This window comes from Anopheles gambiae, chromosome 2, assembly GCF_943734735.2.
Source record: "Anopheles gambiae chromosome 2, idAnoGambNW_F1_1, whole genome shotgun sequence".
Classification (NCBI taxonomy): domain Eukaryota; kingdom Metazoa; phylum Arthropoda; class Insecta; order Diptera; family Culicidae; genus Anopheles; species Anopheles gambiae.
The window spans coordinates 49496195-49511122 of NC_064601.1; the positions used below are offsets into that span (position 1 = coordinate 49496195).

At 52.3% G+C, this 14928-nt stretch overlaps 2 protein-coding genes across 3 annotated transcripts; one reads left to right on the top strand and one right to left on the bottom strand.

The window, feature by feature from the left end:
* Window positions 1-184: 184 nt before the first annotated feature.
* On the top strand, window positions 185-1635 carry LOC11176149 (serine--tRNA synthetase-like protein Slimp). Its single transcript, XM_003436679.2, has one exon. The coding sequence runs from the start codon at window positions 303-305 to the stop codon at window positions 1590-1592; it is 1290 nt and encodes a 429-aa protein (XP_003436727.2). The 5' UTR covers window positions 185-302; the 3' UTR covers window positions 1593-1635.
* LOC1273970 (lysosomal-trafficking regulator) lies at window positions 1616-14851 on the bottom strand. 2 transcript variants are annotated; one of them, XM_061641105.1, is made up of 10 exons: window positions 14511-14765; window positions 13958-14426; window positions 13776-13855; window positions 13336-13561; window positions 13017-13133; window positions 10177-12943; window positions 5743-9866; window positions 5502-5661; window positions 2023-5410; window positions 1616-1951 (listed from the first exon to the last, which is right to left on the bottom strand). In XM_061641105.1, the coding sequence occupies exons 2-10, from the start codon at window positions 14051-14053 to the stop codon at window positions 1834-1836; spliced, it is 11076 nt and encodes a 3691-aa protein (XP_061497089.1). In that variant the 5' UTR covers window positions 14054-14426; window positions 14511-14765; the 3' UTR covers window positions 1616-1833. The 2 variants fall into 2 exon arrangements, with proteins under 2 accessions (XP_061497089.1, XP_061497088.1); XM_061641104.1 differs by having other exon boundaries at window positions 13958-14851.
* Between the last annotated feature and the right edge of the window lie 77 nt (window positions 14852-14928).

The window sequence follows — 14928 nt, forward strand, 5'->3', positions numbered from 1 at the left end:
GCCGGTGTGCCTTTGGTGAGTTGTTTGGGTGGCAAAATAATTGAACAAAAATATTGAAAGTTTACTACACTTTTAACGTAAATTACTTTTGCTCTAATTAGCATTCATGGGCCAGGTAAATATATATTTTAATTTAAAATGCTTTTACCTGAGGCGATGTGTCCATGCCAACAGAAACAGACCGCATCGGAACCAGTGTTAGCCGGTTGCATAAACAAAACCTCCCTTCGACAGTGTTTGGACGTAAACAAGAAACAGATGACGATAAATTAGTGCACCTCGTCTGGTCGTCGTTATCAATCATGTTAAAGTTACCCTTCGTTTTAAGGGGAAATAGAAGATGCCTGTCCTCGGCGCTCTATCTCACCGGCGACAAGGCACGGGAACAGTTCGCGGTGTTAGTACCCTACCTCGACTTCCATCATAAATTGGGCAATTTAGAGCGCTTAAAACAGAACATCCGGCTGCGAAAGTATCCACTGGATTGCGACAATCTCATACAGCAGTGGGAGCTGTACCGGGACGTGGAGAGGCGCAAAAAGGAAATCGAGCAGTACCGCGTGGACCTGCAGAAGCGTATCCAGCAGTCGTCCAGCAAGGAGGAACAGCAGCAACTCAAGTCAAGGGCCGTCCTTGCTCGGGATGATTTAAAAATGCTCAAAGAGCAGAGCTACAAAGTGGCCGATGCATTTATTGCCAACAGCTTCCTGTCCATCCCGAACGATCTGCACGAACGTACACCCGAAGAGGGGGCGAAATGTATTTACGAAAAACCGGTTCCACCCCGAGCAGCCACAAGGAATCGACCGAGCAATGTCGACCCGGTTCAGGAGCAGCTGGAAGAATTCGGTCCTGCATGTCTGTACATGACAGGGGATGCGGCCTGGATGGACCTTCGATTGCCGATGTACTGCAGCGAACTGTTTCGGCGCAATAAATGCATCCTGTTCTGCAATCCTGACTTTGTGCGGAGCTTTCTGGTAGAGGCGGCTATGGTGAGCAAGGAGTCGCTGTTTCTGATACAGGAGGAGGACGAACCAGTGGATAAGGTGAACCTGCTGCATCTATGTGGCGGTGGATCACTCCTCAGCTTCCTAGGCTACTTCACGAAATTGTCGGTGTTTCCTTCGGCGCTGCCACTGCGGCTAGTCGCCAGTGGCAAACGGTACCATTTCGAAAGCGCTCAATCGAACGAAGTGCAGGTGTTTGGAGCGCACACAACGGCCCAGGGCGCGGTGGAACTGTTCGATGAAATGGTACAGATATATCAACAGTTTTACGACCAGCTGCCGGTCGGTTATCGAATTGTGCAGGTAGCAGCGCCCGATCTGCGCCCAACCGAATCGATGCGCGTGGACATTGAGCTCTTTGATGGGCGAAACCAAAGACACGTGAAGGTGGCCGAGTTAGGGTACTACACGGACTTTCTCAGCAAACGAATCGCCTTCATCTACCACGAGGGTAAAGTGCAGCGCTTTCCGCATGTAATAGCGGGCACCGCTATGAGCTCGCTTGAGCTGATTAAGCTTCTGCTCGGCAACGGCGTAACGATGCAGGATTTGCCGATGCTTAATACATTCGAGAACGAATAAAGTGCAAACGACTTCCTAGACTGTTCGAGAGTAGAACTGTAAATCTTGCGTATTTATTTTATTTAAACTCCCTTTAAACTCTGCTCAGTTGATAAATGTGGCAAAAATAATCTCGATAAACAATAACACACTCAAAAAACAATCGTACATACTACCCAACAAATGTTACATGCTTCTTGATTAATATAGATAAGTATTGATCGTTACATGCACGATGCTCACTAGCCCATCTGTACACCCTCTATTGATATGGTTCTTGTATGCTCGGCAAAGCCCCGGCCAGACCTTCGGCCGTCCACGTTTGAACGGTGTTGCTGGCGGTCAGCAGAATTAGATGTTGATACTTTGAAAACAGGGCGCTGTAAAGAGAGAAAGCAACGGTTAATGGAAGAAAAGCCAGTTTGCGAGCACCTTTGCGTGCGCCACCTACCACTTAACGCCATTCGGTTCAACGTTAACCTCCCGCAGTAGGGCAAGATTCCAGCTTGAGTAGAACCGCACGATGCCACTTTCGAGCGCGACCACGATACAGTTAACGCCGCAGCCTTCCTTTACCGTGGAGTACGTTATCGCCTGTATTGGACTCTCGACAAACACGTGCTCGACGTACTGCGCGTTGATCGTGTACAGTCGCAGCTGATCGCGCCGATTCGTGTCCATTGTGATGTTCACGTAGTCGGCATTATAATTTTCCGTTACTTCGAAACTGTCGTCTTCCTCCACCAACGTTGCACTGCTCCACGACTCCTGTCCGCCAATGGTCGCTGTGGCGGGCCGGGCCGAACCGGCACTCGCCGAGTGTACCAGCACAATGTCACCCAGCGTTGGACTGATGGCAACGTGGCTGATCCTCGAATGCAGCATATTGACCGGTTTGGGAATTTCACGCACGTACATCAAACTGTTCACATCCCAGATGGCGGCACAACCGTCGAGCGAAACGCTCACGGCGATCTTGTACTCCATCGATATGCGTATGGCACTGATCGGCGCCCGGTGCTTGAGCAACTGTATCGGGTACGCCCAGTCAATCTGATCGTCGGGCGGTAGCCGCTGCTCTTGCTGCGGCTGTGGCTGCTGTTCGTCCGGATCCATCTCTAACCGACGGCGCAGATTGGCGCTCTTTCGATCGATCCACCGACGGAATGAGCTGGAGCGCGAGCGAGACATCATCGCGACCGACGGTTGCATGTTCTGATTGAAGAAGGAACCCCTTCTGCGGCGCGATCGTTGCTGAAACACGACGATCCGGCCGGAACGGTGGCCGAAAAAGATGCTCGTACAGTGCGCATCCGATCCGCAGGCCGTGATGGGATCGTACGCGACGCTGTTGCTACCGTAGAACAGTTCCCTCGGCCGTTCTGTCGAGCCCGTGTCCTGGAGCAACCGTATCCTTAACCGATCGTCCATTTCACCCCAGCTGATCGTGTAATGCTTCTTCGACCCCGTGCCTTGCGTGGTCGCACAAAATATGTTCATCTTTTCCGGCAACACAAATACCTTATCACCATCGAGGGTGGCCAGTGTGGCAGGCGGAAGTGTACCGCGCTCTATCACAATGCCGCCCAACGATTCTTTCGAATGCTTCTCCCACACATCGGCCAGTCTGGGATCGGACAGTATGGGACTTCCGCAGTACAAACCCCACCGTAGACCGATCACGCTTTCCAATACCTTCGGCGGATTGGCTACGAGCGGGTTCATGGCCGGCGGAGGATGCGGAGTGTCGAACAGACGGCGCGGCATCTGGCCGTACGTTTTGACCATCGTTTCCAGCGCTAGCTTCATGACCGGATCGTCGATATCGGAGGCGGTGAAATCACAGTAAGTGGCCGGATGGAACACGTTGATAGCATCGATGGCCGCTTGGCCAGACTGCTTGTAGCCGAAGATTAAATCGATCCAGTGGCTCAGCTGCCGACGCACGATGTTTGCCTCCAGGGCCTGGCGGTGAATCAGCACAAACAGGCGGGCGGAACCGCCACACCACGCCGGCAGCTCTACGTGATTGACCGGTTCGCCCGACTGCCGGGTGCCGAAATCGAAACCCTCCTGGTTTTCCAGAAACTCGGGAAAGGTGAAAAATTCCGGTATCAACTCTTTCACGTCGGTTGGCGAATCCTTGCTCGCCAGGTTCCACGTCGTTTGCAGCGAGTGGAACGTCCGGTCCGGTATATCGAAGCTGTCGTCCTGATACTGCAGAAACAGCGATGTGAACGGAAGGACACGCACCAGAAAGTGCAGCACCGTGCCGGAGTTGGAGTAGTGTGAGCTGTAGTGGTACGGCTGTATTTTCCGCCGCCCGCCATTCGGATCGCCACTCTCCGCCTGTCGCAGATGGTTGTAGTTGTTGATGTAGTGCTTTTCCAGCTCCCGGTGCTGCACGGCGATGGGTTTTTCCAGCACCCGAAAGCTTCGCTCGGCCAGCAGATCCAGCGTCCGGGTGTCATAGTTTGCCAGCACCCAAGGGAACACGGGATACTGCATGAGATCGTGATACGTACGTCCGGCAATCTGATTCAGCAGCATCAGATACTCCCAGTTCGAGAGCGCCCCTTCGCGCCATTGCTGCGTGTAGTGATCCAGCTCCTGGCGGCCACAGCGCACGACGAGATCGTGGAAGAACCCTTCGAACGTATCCCGTTCGCTCGGATCGCGGTGAAACACGATGAACAGCGATTTTCCGCACTTGAGAAACACCTCCACTGCCGACTCCTGGTGCTCGTACCGCTTGGTCCAGATTTTGGTGATGTCGTGCAGGTCGTATATCTCCAGCTCGCCCGCATCGTACGGTTTCAGCACCAGCTCCGTGCTCGTTATGATGCATTCGCACTCCTGCTCGTAGCTCGGCGAGGTTTTGCGCACCGTGAACGTGTACAGCACCTGATCCTCGACGGAATACTCGTGCCGATAGTCGTTTGAGAACAGGTACGCCAGCAACGGTGTCTGCTCACGCTCCTCCTCTGCACCGTGTTTGCTTTCCGGCACCGTTTCCTTCAGCAGAAACCGCCGATCGATCGTCATCGGGCAGCGCCGCATGCGCTTCAGCGCCATATCCGGCCCGTACGTGTCATCCAGCTCCCAGGAGCTTGGATACAGCCGAGCATTGTACCACGGTGCGTCGTCGTGCGTCATCCGATCGACCAGCCGGTGCCACTGGTCGTAAAATCGATAATCGTTATCCTTGCGCAGCTGTATGATCAGCTCTTTGCGCAGCCGGTTCTGTTTTTCGACGCTGTTGCGCGTAATCTGCATCGCCGCGACCGTACACGAGTAGATCAGCTTCTCCTGCCGTGCAATCGATTTCATTATCGTCTGCTCCTGGTCGTTCATGCTGATCGCACGCAGGTACTCGAAATCTTTCAACGTCTGCGTCAGGTTCCAGCTGGCACCGTGCGACAAACCTCCATCGATCGACTGATAGAAAGCGTTCACCAGGCGCAGATCTTCCAGCGGGATGTGCTTTTGATTCAGCAGCAATATGCTTTGCACAAACACTTTCAGCATCTTTACGTCGCAGATGGCTGACAGGTGGTTGCCACCACTTTCCAGGTACTGGCCCAGCTGCTTGATCGTGTAGATTTTCAGCCGAATGGAGCGCTTGGGCAGCAAACACCAGAGGATAATATTGCCACCGCGCGGATTACCATTCAACGTGCGGTTCATCAGGTGCCGCACGAGTGCCATCTCCGGATCGGACAGGTCGCCCTCGGGATCACTGTTTGTGACGAACTGAATCGCTTTATCGTGCAGTCGATTAAAACGCGTCTTTACTTCCGACTTGGAGAGAACACATCCTGCAAGCTCAACGGTGAAAGCTAAAGAAGAGAACAAAATGTGTTTGTATTGTTAAAGAGCATTTAAAAAATACATCTGAATGATAAAGGATATAATGCGAAATACACTTACAAGTGTTTTTGTGACCAATAATTGACTGCTTGGGACGAAAGATGAATATTTGCAGAACATTCCGCAGCAGGGCGGCGTGAAGATCGCGTACCGCTCTTGTTACACGTTCGTTCTTGTGCTTTTGTGCCACCGTCAGTCCGTTTAATAGATCCCAGAAAGGCTGCAAAACACATTTTAAATGTAAAGTAAGCCTAATTACAAAAGCCTTGCCTTCTTATTCTGTCTGTTTAGCTGCACTTACATTCGCGACACTGCTCAGTATTATTAGGTGTGAAAAGCTGGTTAAAAACTCCAGCAAGTATGCTCTACTTTCCGCCTGCACGAGCTCTTCTTTCTCGTTCATCTTCACTGCCGTCTTTACCAGTGCCCACACCAGCCCATTGTCGATCATGTGCTGACCGGCCCGGCGACGATGCTTCGTGCAGACGTACTCTATCACGTGCAGCACGCCGCGAAACAGCGTTGGATCAATGTGTGCTTGAATGAGAATCGCTATCAACACGTTCAATCCATTTTCTCGCACGATTTCCACCGACCGATCCTGCAACAGCGTGGCCAGTGGATGATCGTCCCCGCGATCCATCGCCAACGGCGCGTGTGATTTCGTTATCCACCGATAGCAGCTGCCCAGCAGCTCCGCGTTGACGCTATGCGTTCCGATTTGATTGGCCAGGTGGTACCAGAACACTTTCGACTGCTCCTCGCTGTACTGTTGCAAAACGGATCCTCCACCGGACGGACCCGTGCTGCCTCCAGCAGCACCACTGCTGCCCGAGGTCCGCGCCCCATCGATCCGATCGTCGATGACGGCCACCAGGTTCAGCAGCATGGTGCGGATGCGAATATTGCCATTGTTGGCTAGGATGAGCAGCGTTTCCAGGATACGGTTTTCCCCACTCAAAAACTTGCACGCATCGCTGTCCGGCAGAATGAGCAGAAAGTCACACATGACGCGCAGGAAGCTCTCCTGCAGGAAGTCGTTTCCGGTGGCAAAGTAGTTTTGTTCGAAGAATTTGTACCTGATCGTGCTGGACGCTGTGGACGAGGACGATGTCGTTGGTGCGCTTTGAGATTGGTGTTGCTGTGGGCTTGCATTGCTGCGGCTCGCCTCATTCCGTGCGCAGCAAGAAGCTCTGCGCGGCGATCCGCCGGTAAGGCGAGGCGATCCGATCTGCTTTTTCCGGCTGCCAGACGAAGCTCTGATGTTGGGCGTACTTTTCAACCGTCTTAACTTTCGTTTGCTGCTCCCCCGGTCGATGCTGTCGAGCAAACTTTTCCGGCGCAACTTGCCCTCGGCAATGGCTTTATTTAGCTTTTCATAATACTCCTCCATGCCCAGGCCACCGCCGTCTGGTGAGCTCATTTTTGGACTTTTCGGTGTGTTTGCCGTCGTACTGCGGCTCTTATCATCGGGTGAAACGGTGGTATTTGAACTGCTGTTTGCATTCGTCGCGGCGGTCTGACTTGTGTCAATGATGAAGCTCGTCGTGGCTGACTCGAACGAGCTGTTGCTGCCGGAAGTGATTGTAAGGGGAAGAATTTTCCGCAGCTGCGACTGTGGACGAAGGCGTCGATCCCGCAGCTGCAGCTTGGGTGTCGACGGTCCACTACTGCTGGCAGCACCGCTGCTACTAGCCGCTGCCGTCCTGTCGCCACGCTGCTTTCCACCGCCACCGAACTGGTTGGGGCTTATGTTGAAGTAGAACTTTTGTCGATCGTGCGTCACATAGCTGTCGGTGGGCTTGTGCATCAGCAGCAGCAGCTCCATGATCTCATTCAGCAGCGTCACCTTCGGCGGCGTCTGGGACAGGATCGCAATCAGCGATACGAGCAGGTCGGCGGCATTGCGGGAAATTTTGACCGTTTTCGCTGGAATGACGAAATTTACGCGACAAAAGTCGATCAGTGCCGACACCAGGGACGCATCCTGTAAGCGCTGACAGTTGTACATCATGCCCGGATGTTTGTCGCGTGTGGCGGTAGCTAGTACGGACAGCAGAATGTCCAGCACTTCCTCCGATTGGTCGATCCAGATTTGAAAGTTTTCCAGCAGGAACGTTACCATGCCCGGGTAGCGAATGCGGGCCGAGGAGGTGGTCAGTACGCGATAGTGATCGCCCCGCTTCGCCACGATCGGCTGATCGAATGCCACCTCCAGCAGTGTCGTCAGCAGGGCGACATCTTTGTGGCACTTTTTGTTCTTCAGCACTACGCCGATCAACTCGAGGTAGTTGCACTGAACGAACTCGTTGAAGAAATCGTGATTGCAATGAGCGACGCGAAGCAGTAGCTTCAGAGCCGCTATATGCAGTGCGGGCGATTCGCTGAGCTCCACAACACGGGCGAAGCAAACGAGCATAATGGACACACCGCCGGCGGTTAGCAACGATCGCTGCAACGATTCAATTTCTATCGATCGCAGCCTGCCAGCGTACGACATTAGGCCTATGTTTTGATGGCGAGCCACGAATGATTCCAGTTTGTTGGCCGTCAGATACCCTAGATGGGCCTTTTCTAGCAGCTGCAGGGAAGCCACTGTGCGCAGCGTGTCGGTCGAAAGTTTCGACAAGTTTAGCGTGCCATAGTTTGGAATCATGTATCCGGAGGCAAAGGCCACGAAATTTGTAACATTCGGCCCGATGGCGTACAGGTTCGCTAAAGCGGCCTCGTCCGTAATGCATCTGCTAAACACGTGTACACCGGACAGGCCGTACCCAACAGAACACTCGTTCGGTCCGCCCGATCGGTGCCCTACGGAAAGCACGGTTAAATCCGTATCGATGTGTATCTTGCAGGGATTTGGTAGCGAAAACTGCGCCAACTGTTGCACACCGTCATGCGTAACCGTTACCTGCACCGAATCATCGTTCTGCTGTATGGCGAACGTTAGCATCGACCAGCACCCTTCGGGTACGCACCAATCCTGCCCTATCGTACACTGGCGCAGCAGCACATCGGCTGGGTCGGGATCTACCCGTTTCGGTGCGCTCGAATCCACACTGTACTCGGCCGCTTCCTTCCATGCCTGTCCAACGGGCAGCTGCTTGAAGCAGTACACGCACTGTGCGCGCGGTGTATCGAGCATAAACGTGTGTGACGCCGCCTCGGTCATGCCCCGCAGCAGGTGTTTGTACATCCACAAGTGTTGCATTTCCTTGGTGCAGTTGTCGCAGCACTCCGATCTGCTGATGGCCTTGCTGAGATATCGCTTCGTGTTTGTCGGTGCTATCAGCCGGTCCGGCTTGCTGAACCGTACCACCAGCTGGCGCTGGGAGTTGAAATAAACCGACAGCATTTGCTTTTCACTGCCGACGGAAAATAGGTGCGTAAAGTCCATTTGCTGCCGGTCGGCTAGCTGTGCCACACGAACCCACGCTGAAACGGTAAAGCCGCTACCATGCCACGGGTAAAAGTTGGCATAGTTCAAGGGTACAATTGTGGCGGCGTCCGTCAGCCCGGTACGCACGTTGAAAAACAGATGATGCTCTCGCAGAAACGTTATCTTTTTCGCCAACAGTACGTCACAGGAGGAGGAAAATGTGCGATCTGCATGTAGCACTGGAAACTGTACGCACTGGTAACATTCCAGCCCGGAGCCGGCCTCGAACAGATTTGCCAGCTTCGTGAGAATCAACTGCACCGGAGGGTCCTTGTGTCCCAGCAGCTGTACGAACTTGATCAACACTTCCGGTACGTCCAGATCCACGATCAAGTCCACGATGGCCGCCTGTAGCTCTTTCAGCCGTGCATCGCTCGTTTGCAGGACCGTCGCAAATCCGCGTATGAGGTACAGCGAACCACCGAGATAGTTGCGAATAATGTTCAGCTTCACCACCATCTGGGCCAGTACGGGGCACCAGTGGTCCGGACGCTCCACGCAACGTCTTGACAGTTCCACCAGAATCTCCGTTACGATTGTACAGATTTGCTCGTTTACCAAACGGTTTGCGTTGCACTGTTTCACCCCTCCGATGGATTGCTTTCTCGCGATCAGTTCCGCAGGAGAATATGGATCGATTTCCACGTCTCCCTCGTAGCCGTCTTCTCGCGCGGTTGTAAATGACTCATCCGTTGAGCTCAAATCATCCCTTTCTTCCTCATGGTACAAGGGCGCCACCAGTTGGTCTACCTCGTGGTCGTACAATTGCATTTTCGTGAAAGCACTCCGTTCACGTTCGGTATCAACAACATCTTGCTGTATGACGTATGGCATCGCAGCTGAATCTTTGCGCATTTCAGCCACCTTTAGCAGTGCATGCAGCACGTTGATAACGTTGTTCGCTGTACTGGGACAGTCCCAGTCTTTGGTGGCACAGTTTAGCAGCATTTTTTTCAACTCCAGTAGCGCAACCTGCATCGCGTTTGCTGCAATAGAGAACGAAACCATTAATCGCCAATTTGTTGGTTATTTTTGTGTGCACCAAATGTTACATTTAGTAGTGTCCGCGCAGTAAAGAAGAGGCAACAAGAGTGTTTATATCGAGAGCTAACTACCAAACCCAACGCTTCAGTATGTGTGCCTCATTTATAGGGTTTCAGCGAATAGGTTCAAATGGCGAGTGGGTTCAATACACACACACACAAACACAAAAGAAACAAGCAGATCGAATTGCATCCGTTCCACACACCCTTCCAAACACACCTTGCACAAACCCCCACAACTAGCTCAACTTACCCAGCTCCGGTTTTAAGCTTTCACAATCCTCAGTGCTACCCGGCAGACCGTCCATGAGGAGCTGCATGGAAGCCATGACGATTTCCAGTAGGCTCGTTAACCTTTTCCTTATCGTTGGATTTCCCGTTTCAATCAGCAGCTTTCTGGCGTCCGCTGGCAAACTATTGATGCGTCGTTCCAGCGAGTCTTGGTGCTCTGGGCCACCCATAATTTCCTCCATCAGGTTGCTTAGCATCTGCCGGATGTTGAACAGCTCCGTAAGGGACCACTTCTTCTCCAGCTTACTGTCACGTACAGCTGATTGGCCGTTGGGAAACAGAAACTCTCTCTTCCATTCTTCGGTGATCGTAGCAAGCTGCAGTTCTCGCAAGAAGGAAAAATCATCCTCCTCCTCTATCGTCCCGGGTGTGGGGATGGTTCCAACATGCGCAACATTAGCAGTGGCACTATAGTACAGGCTGCCGGCACTCGATAGCGAACCATCGATAAGCTGGTCGTTAAAGTGAAAGATGTTCAGTACGCTTCTTCGCTCCGGTTCGAAACCATGCAGCTGTTCGCCGTGGTTCGTTAGTTGAAGCAGGGCGGAAGATTGTTCCGTGAGCGTAGGTACCGTTTCTTGAATTGATTTAAGCCGACTGCGAAAAAGACAAACGCTCGCTAAGTTGTACGTGAGATCTAGAAATTGTCGAACTCCGTTCGCGCCATCGTAACGGCGCAGGAACAGCTTGCGAAAGCGTTTACTTTCCTTCAGCAATTGCCGAACCGTTTTCCAGTGCTCCTGGTGCAATTGAAGTATCGTTTCTAACGATTCTTCTCGCTGCAAGCGCCTCGACGGCGACTGCTTCTCAATGGATTTCAGTGGAACATCCAGCTTGCTGTCGGAAATTGTTGCAAAAAGACTTCCAACATACGCTATCTCCTCATCCAAGTTGGAGAACAGAATTTCGGCCAGCTTTTGCTCGAGCTCCTCCGTCAACGAACCACCGCGCATGCCGATCGTCATGATGAGATGCATGCTGTGTGCAAATTCCACCCGTCCACTAAGCACCCGCAACAGTTCCAGTGTTTCCTCGCGATAGAACAGACTCATCTCACGTTCCTCCTGTTGCATGACGACACGACAGACAATCAGCAGACAGGCGTTTACGATATCCCTTCCACCGTCATCCTCGCTGGCGAATCTGGTGACCGTGCGTTCCGACTCTCTTCCTTCTTTCATACGATCGAGCTCATCTTGCAGCAGCTTTAGCACCAGCTCTTGCAACATAAACGATCGCAACCGGTACGGAATAACTCGGGCAATATCCAGCAGATAGCGCAGAAACGTTGGCATACGGGATCGATTCTCCATCCGCCTAAACTCTCCAAACACCTCCCGATGGGTGCGAGTGAACTGCTCGTAGAACGTGTTGGCTGGACGATCCGATTCGCACGTTTCACACTGCGATCGGTTGAAGATGGCGTGCACCACGGCACGGCTTGCAAAGGTGAGCCGCAGCTTCGGTATCAGCTCGTCGTTGGACAGCTTCATTAGCACCTCCAGCGTGTTTGCGTTCGTGTTGCAGCAGCAAAGCTGATACACCTTGAAGAAGTTCACCATCAACCGTTGGTCGGAGTGTTTCACCTGCGGGAACAGATTGAGCAACAGGTTTTCCAGCGCACACACGTATCCGTTGCGAGCTTCCAGGCGCGAATGATGCAACCGGAAGCGGCTCTTCCGTGCCTTCCTGTAGCTGGCTCTGGTTGGTGCGAGGGCAAAAATGAAATTCTGTAACATTTTTATCAGTATCTCAATCAACCCAGAGGAACAGTTTGGCATCATTTGTACGCATGGTTCTACATCGTATCGGTTGTTATTGTTGTGTGTGGACCCGCACGCGCGTGTCCCGAGCTGCAGGTAGCTGTACGTGTGCTTCACAATCTCAACATTACTTTCCAGCAGCTTAAATATCGTCAGAAACAGCTGTTCGCTCACGAGATTGTGGCAGAAGTGCAGAAACGTTTGATTGACCGCGGCCACTATCGTGTAGATTAGATTGTAGGTAAATTCTGACGATAGTGCATCGGTTGGCCGTTCGTTTAACTCTTCCCGCAACAGCTCGATCATATCGGACGCTACCGCACGCAGGCTAAGATCGTTCGAGTCGAGCGATTCGAGAAAAAACATATTGTTCAGGCACAGCATCACCAGGCCGAGCAGTTTGTGGCGTATAATGTGCCGATTCTCCAGGCTTTCCTCCAACCGTTCCTGGCGCTTGAGCTGCTCCAGTGCCACGCGCAGGCAAGACACGGTAACGGAGTTTTCATCGATAGTGAGCACATTTTCGTGCACGACCAAGCTTTCCAGCAGATCCAGCACGGTGAGGGTGAATTGATCTTGCGAAAGCGTTTTCGAATCGCTCACCGTGCACCGATGCAGGTGCTGTGTCGCGCTGGCATAGTCAGCCGTGGTGGCGAACGTTTTAGGTCCACTCAGTTGCCGTACAAAGGCTGCCGGTATTGCACCGGACCCGCCGCCTTCCTGTGAGTTCGAGTACGAGCGGAGCAGCGCCGCAGTGGTTCCTCCATTTTGTAAGGACCGTTTAAAATTGTCACGATACCATTCTCCGTTGTAGGTGGGCATTTTTAATGCGTTGCGCAAAAATTCGCCGTATCCTGGTTGCAGCGCAAGCGGACTGTTCGTCGGGCAACTGTCCGCCGGGTGCCACTTCGTGGTCGGTAGAATGCGTACCAGTAGGGCCGCTATTTCACGACTGTTTGCAATATCCTACGGAACGGTTGGAGGGGGAAAAAAGAAGCAAATAAAACCTTGATCGAATTGATTTACACGCCACACATACTTTGGCACCAATTTTGGACAGCGTTCTTAGCAACAAACCACCAATGTCGTTGAGAAAGAAATCCTTCAACCACTGGCAACGGCTTTCACTGCTATCCGCACGAAGAAGCGATTTTGCCTGCGAAGATAATTTAGTAAACGTAGATAAGAAAATAGCTAACAGCCTCGGCATCTAGGGCAAGTAATTGTATCGCTTGTAATTGGTGTGCCCACAAAGCCGCGATGCCCATGTTACGTTGGGCAGTCTAGGGCATGTTTTGAATCGGTTTGTTATGCCTTAAAATGTGTGTGTAGCCAGGCATGTTAGCAACCGAACGTACCTCCTCTTCATCGGCGTTGCCATCTAGCGTTCTTTCCCCTGCATGGCTTGCTTCGTCGAAGGCGGCGGGTGGGGTGGTGATAGTAGCAGTGGAAGAATTATTGCGCGATCCAACCGTCGTAGATGTTGAATCAGCCCGAGCGTACCGTTTTACGGCGGGATCACAGATTTCGTATATCAATAAAAGCAGCTGTCGTGATAAGGCGGATGAAATATTCTCGTACCGGCTGTGGAAAGGCGTACAAAGATAGAGAGAGAGAAAGAAAGAAAAAAAGCTCATACAACAGCATAGATTAAGCGCGCAAGGGATTCTTGCAGCAATTGAATCATCCGTGTCAACTTATCTCCCAAACACGGCAAGCATTGGCCGACTCCAGCCAAACTGGAATAACTGCTTCCGGAAAGTGATAAGAAAACCGGCTCCGTGACGATGCTACTTACTTCAACCGAACGAGATGTAAACGATCCTCCTCGCTAAGCTGGTTGAATCCTTCGAGGAACTGTTCTATCTCCGGTTTCCGCTGCCGAAGAAAAAAAGGGTTATCAAAACCACCGCACCACAGTAAGTCCATGACCATGCTTAGAGGTAATAGTATCTGCCGGTACTACTCCGCACCGCCTACCTGGTAAATGTCCGCTGACGAATGGCTATCGTAAATGTGAGCCCACAGCTCGCACAACTGGCCGATGGTGTGCCGGACGGGCGATTCTAACGCCATGATCGCGAGGGTTGTGCTGAGGTTTGTTTACCATACGGCAAAAAGGGGGGGGGGGTTTAAAGATTGCACCTGGCTTACGGAGAGAAGGAGTTTGTTTGCGCTCGCAAGGCTTTCGCACGACACTACACAAGTTCAATATTTACGGCCAGCCTGCCGCACACTACTTTCTTGCAATCCCAAACGCCGTGCGTTGATGCAGATGGTGATGCAGATCATCGGATCACAACGGGCAGACCGACACGGCATGCAGGGAGAGGCCACACACAAAATAAGACGCACTTAAAATGAACACTAATCGACAGCACCAGTACACACTTTGTAGGTGTAACAACACAATGGCCCAGTCCAAGAGTCAGCTGGACGGAGTCAGCAACTACACCGAACAAACAAACAAACAAATAAAAAAAAAGAACGATACATGGACTCTTCTTCCTAGCCCACTCCGAACTGCAGCGACCTTCGCGATGTAGTAAACCTGCTGCTCATCGTTCTGGTCTGCCCTTGTGGTGTGATTGCACCCAGCTGGGTTTCGCAGTAGCGGGCGATATGACTGAAGGGTCGTTTTTACGAGCGAGCTACAAACAAAAGATACGACGCGCACACTGACTGTGCCTGTCTGCCGCACACTACCGTACTATTGCGTAGGATTTTGGCTGCCGATCTGTGTCGAAACGCGCCAATCGTGGGTAGTGGCGGACAGGTGCAGGATGGTGCGAAGGGAGGGAGAACACTTTGTTTTGGTTCCATTTCACCACACACTTATTTCATACCATTCCACGCACACCAGCAAGCCCTCTCGCACCACTACTACGCAACGGGCGCCGTTTAGCTGAGCGAGTCGAGCGCTTCAAACATTAGCGTACGGCTATCTTTTC

Coding starts and splice junctions, on each gene's coding strand:
- LOC1273970 (XM_061641104.1), bottom strand. CDS start 14,053: ATGGCGTTAGAATCGCCCGTCCGGCACACCATCGGCCAGTTGTGCGAG. Junction 13,134..13,335: donor GCAACGCCGATGAAGAGGAG/GTACGTTCGGTT, acceptor TTATCTTCGCAG/GCAAAATCGCTTCTTCGTGC. Junction 9,867..10,176: donor AAGCTTAAAACCGGAGCTGG/GTAAGTTGAGCT, acceptor TCTCTATTGCAG/CAAACGCGATGCAGGTTGCG.
- LOC11176149 (XM_003436679.2), top strand. CDS start 303: ATGTTAAAGTTACCCTTCGTTTTAAGGGGAAATAGAAGATGCCTGTCC.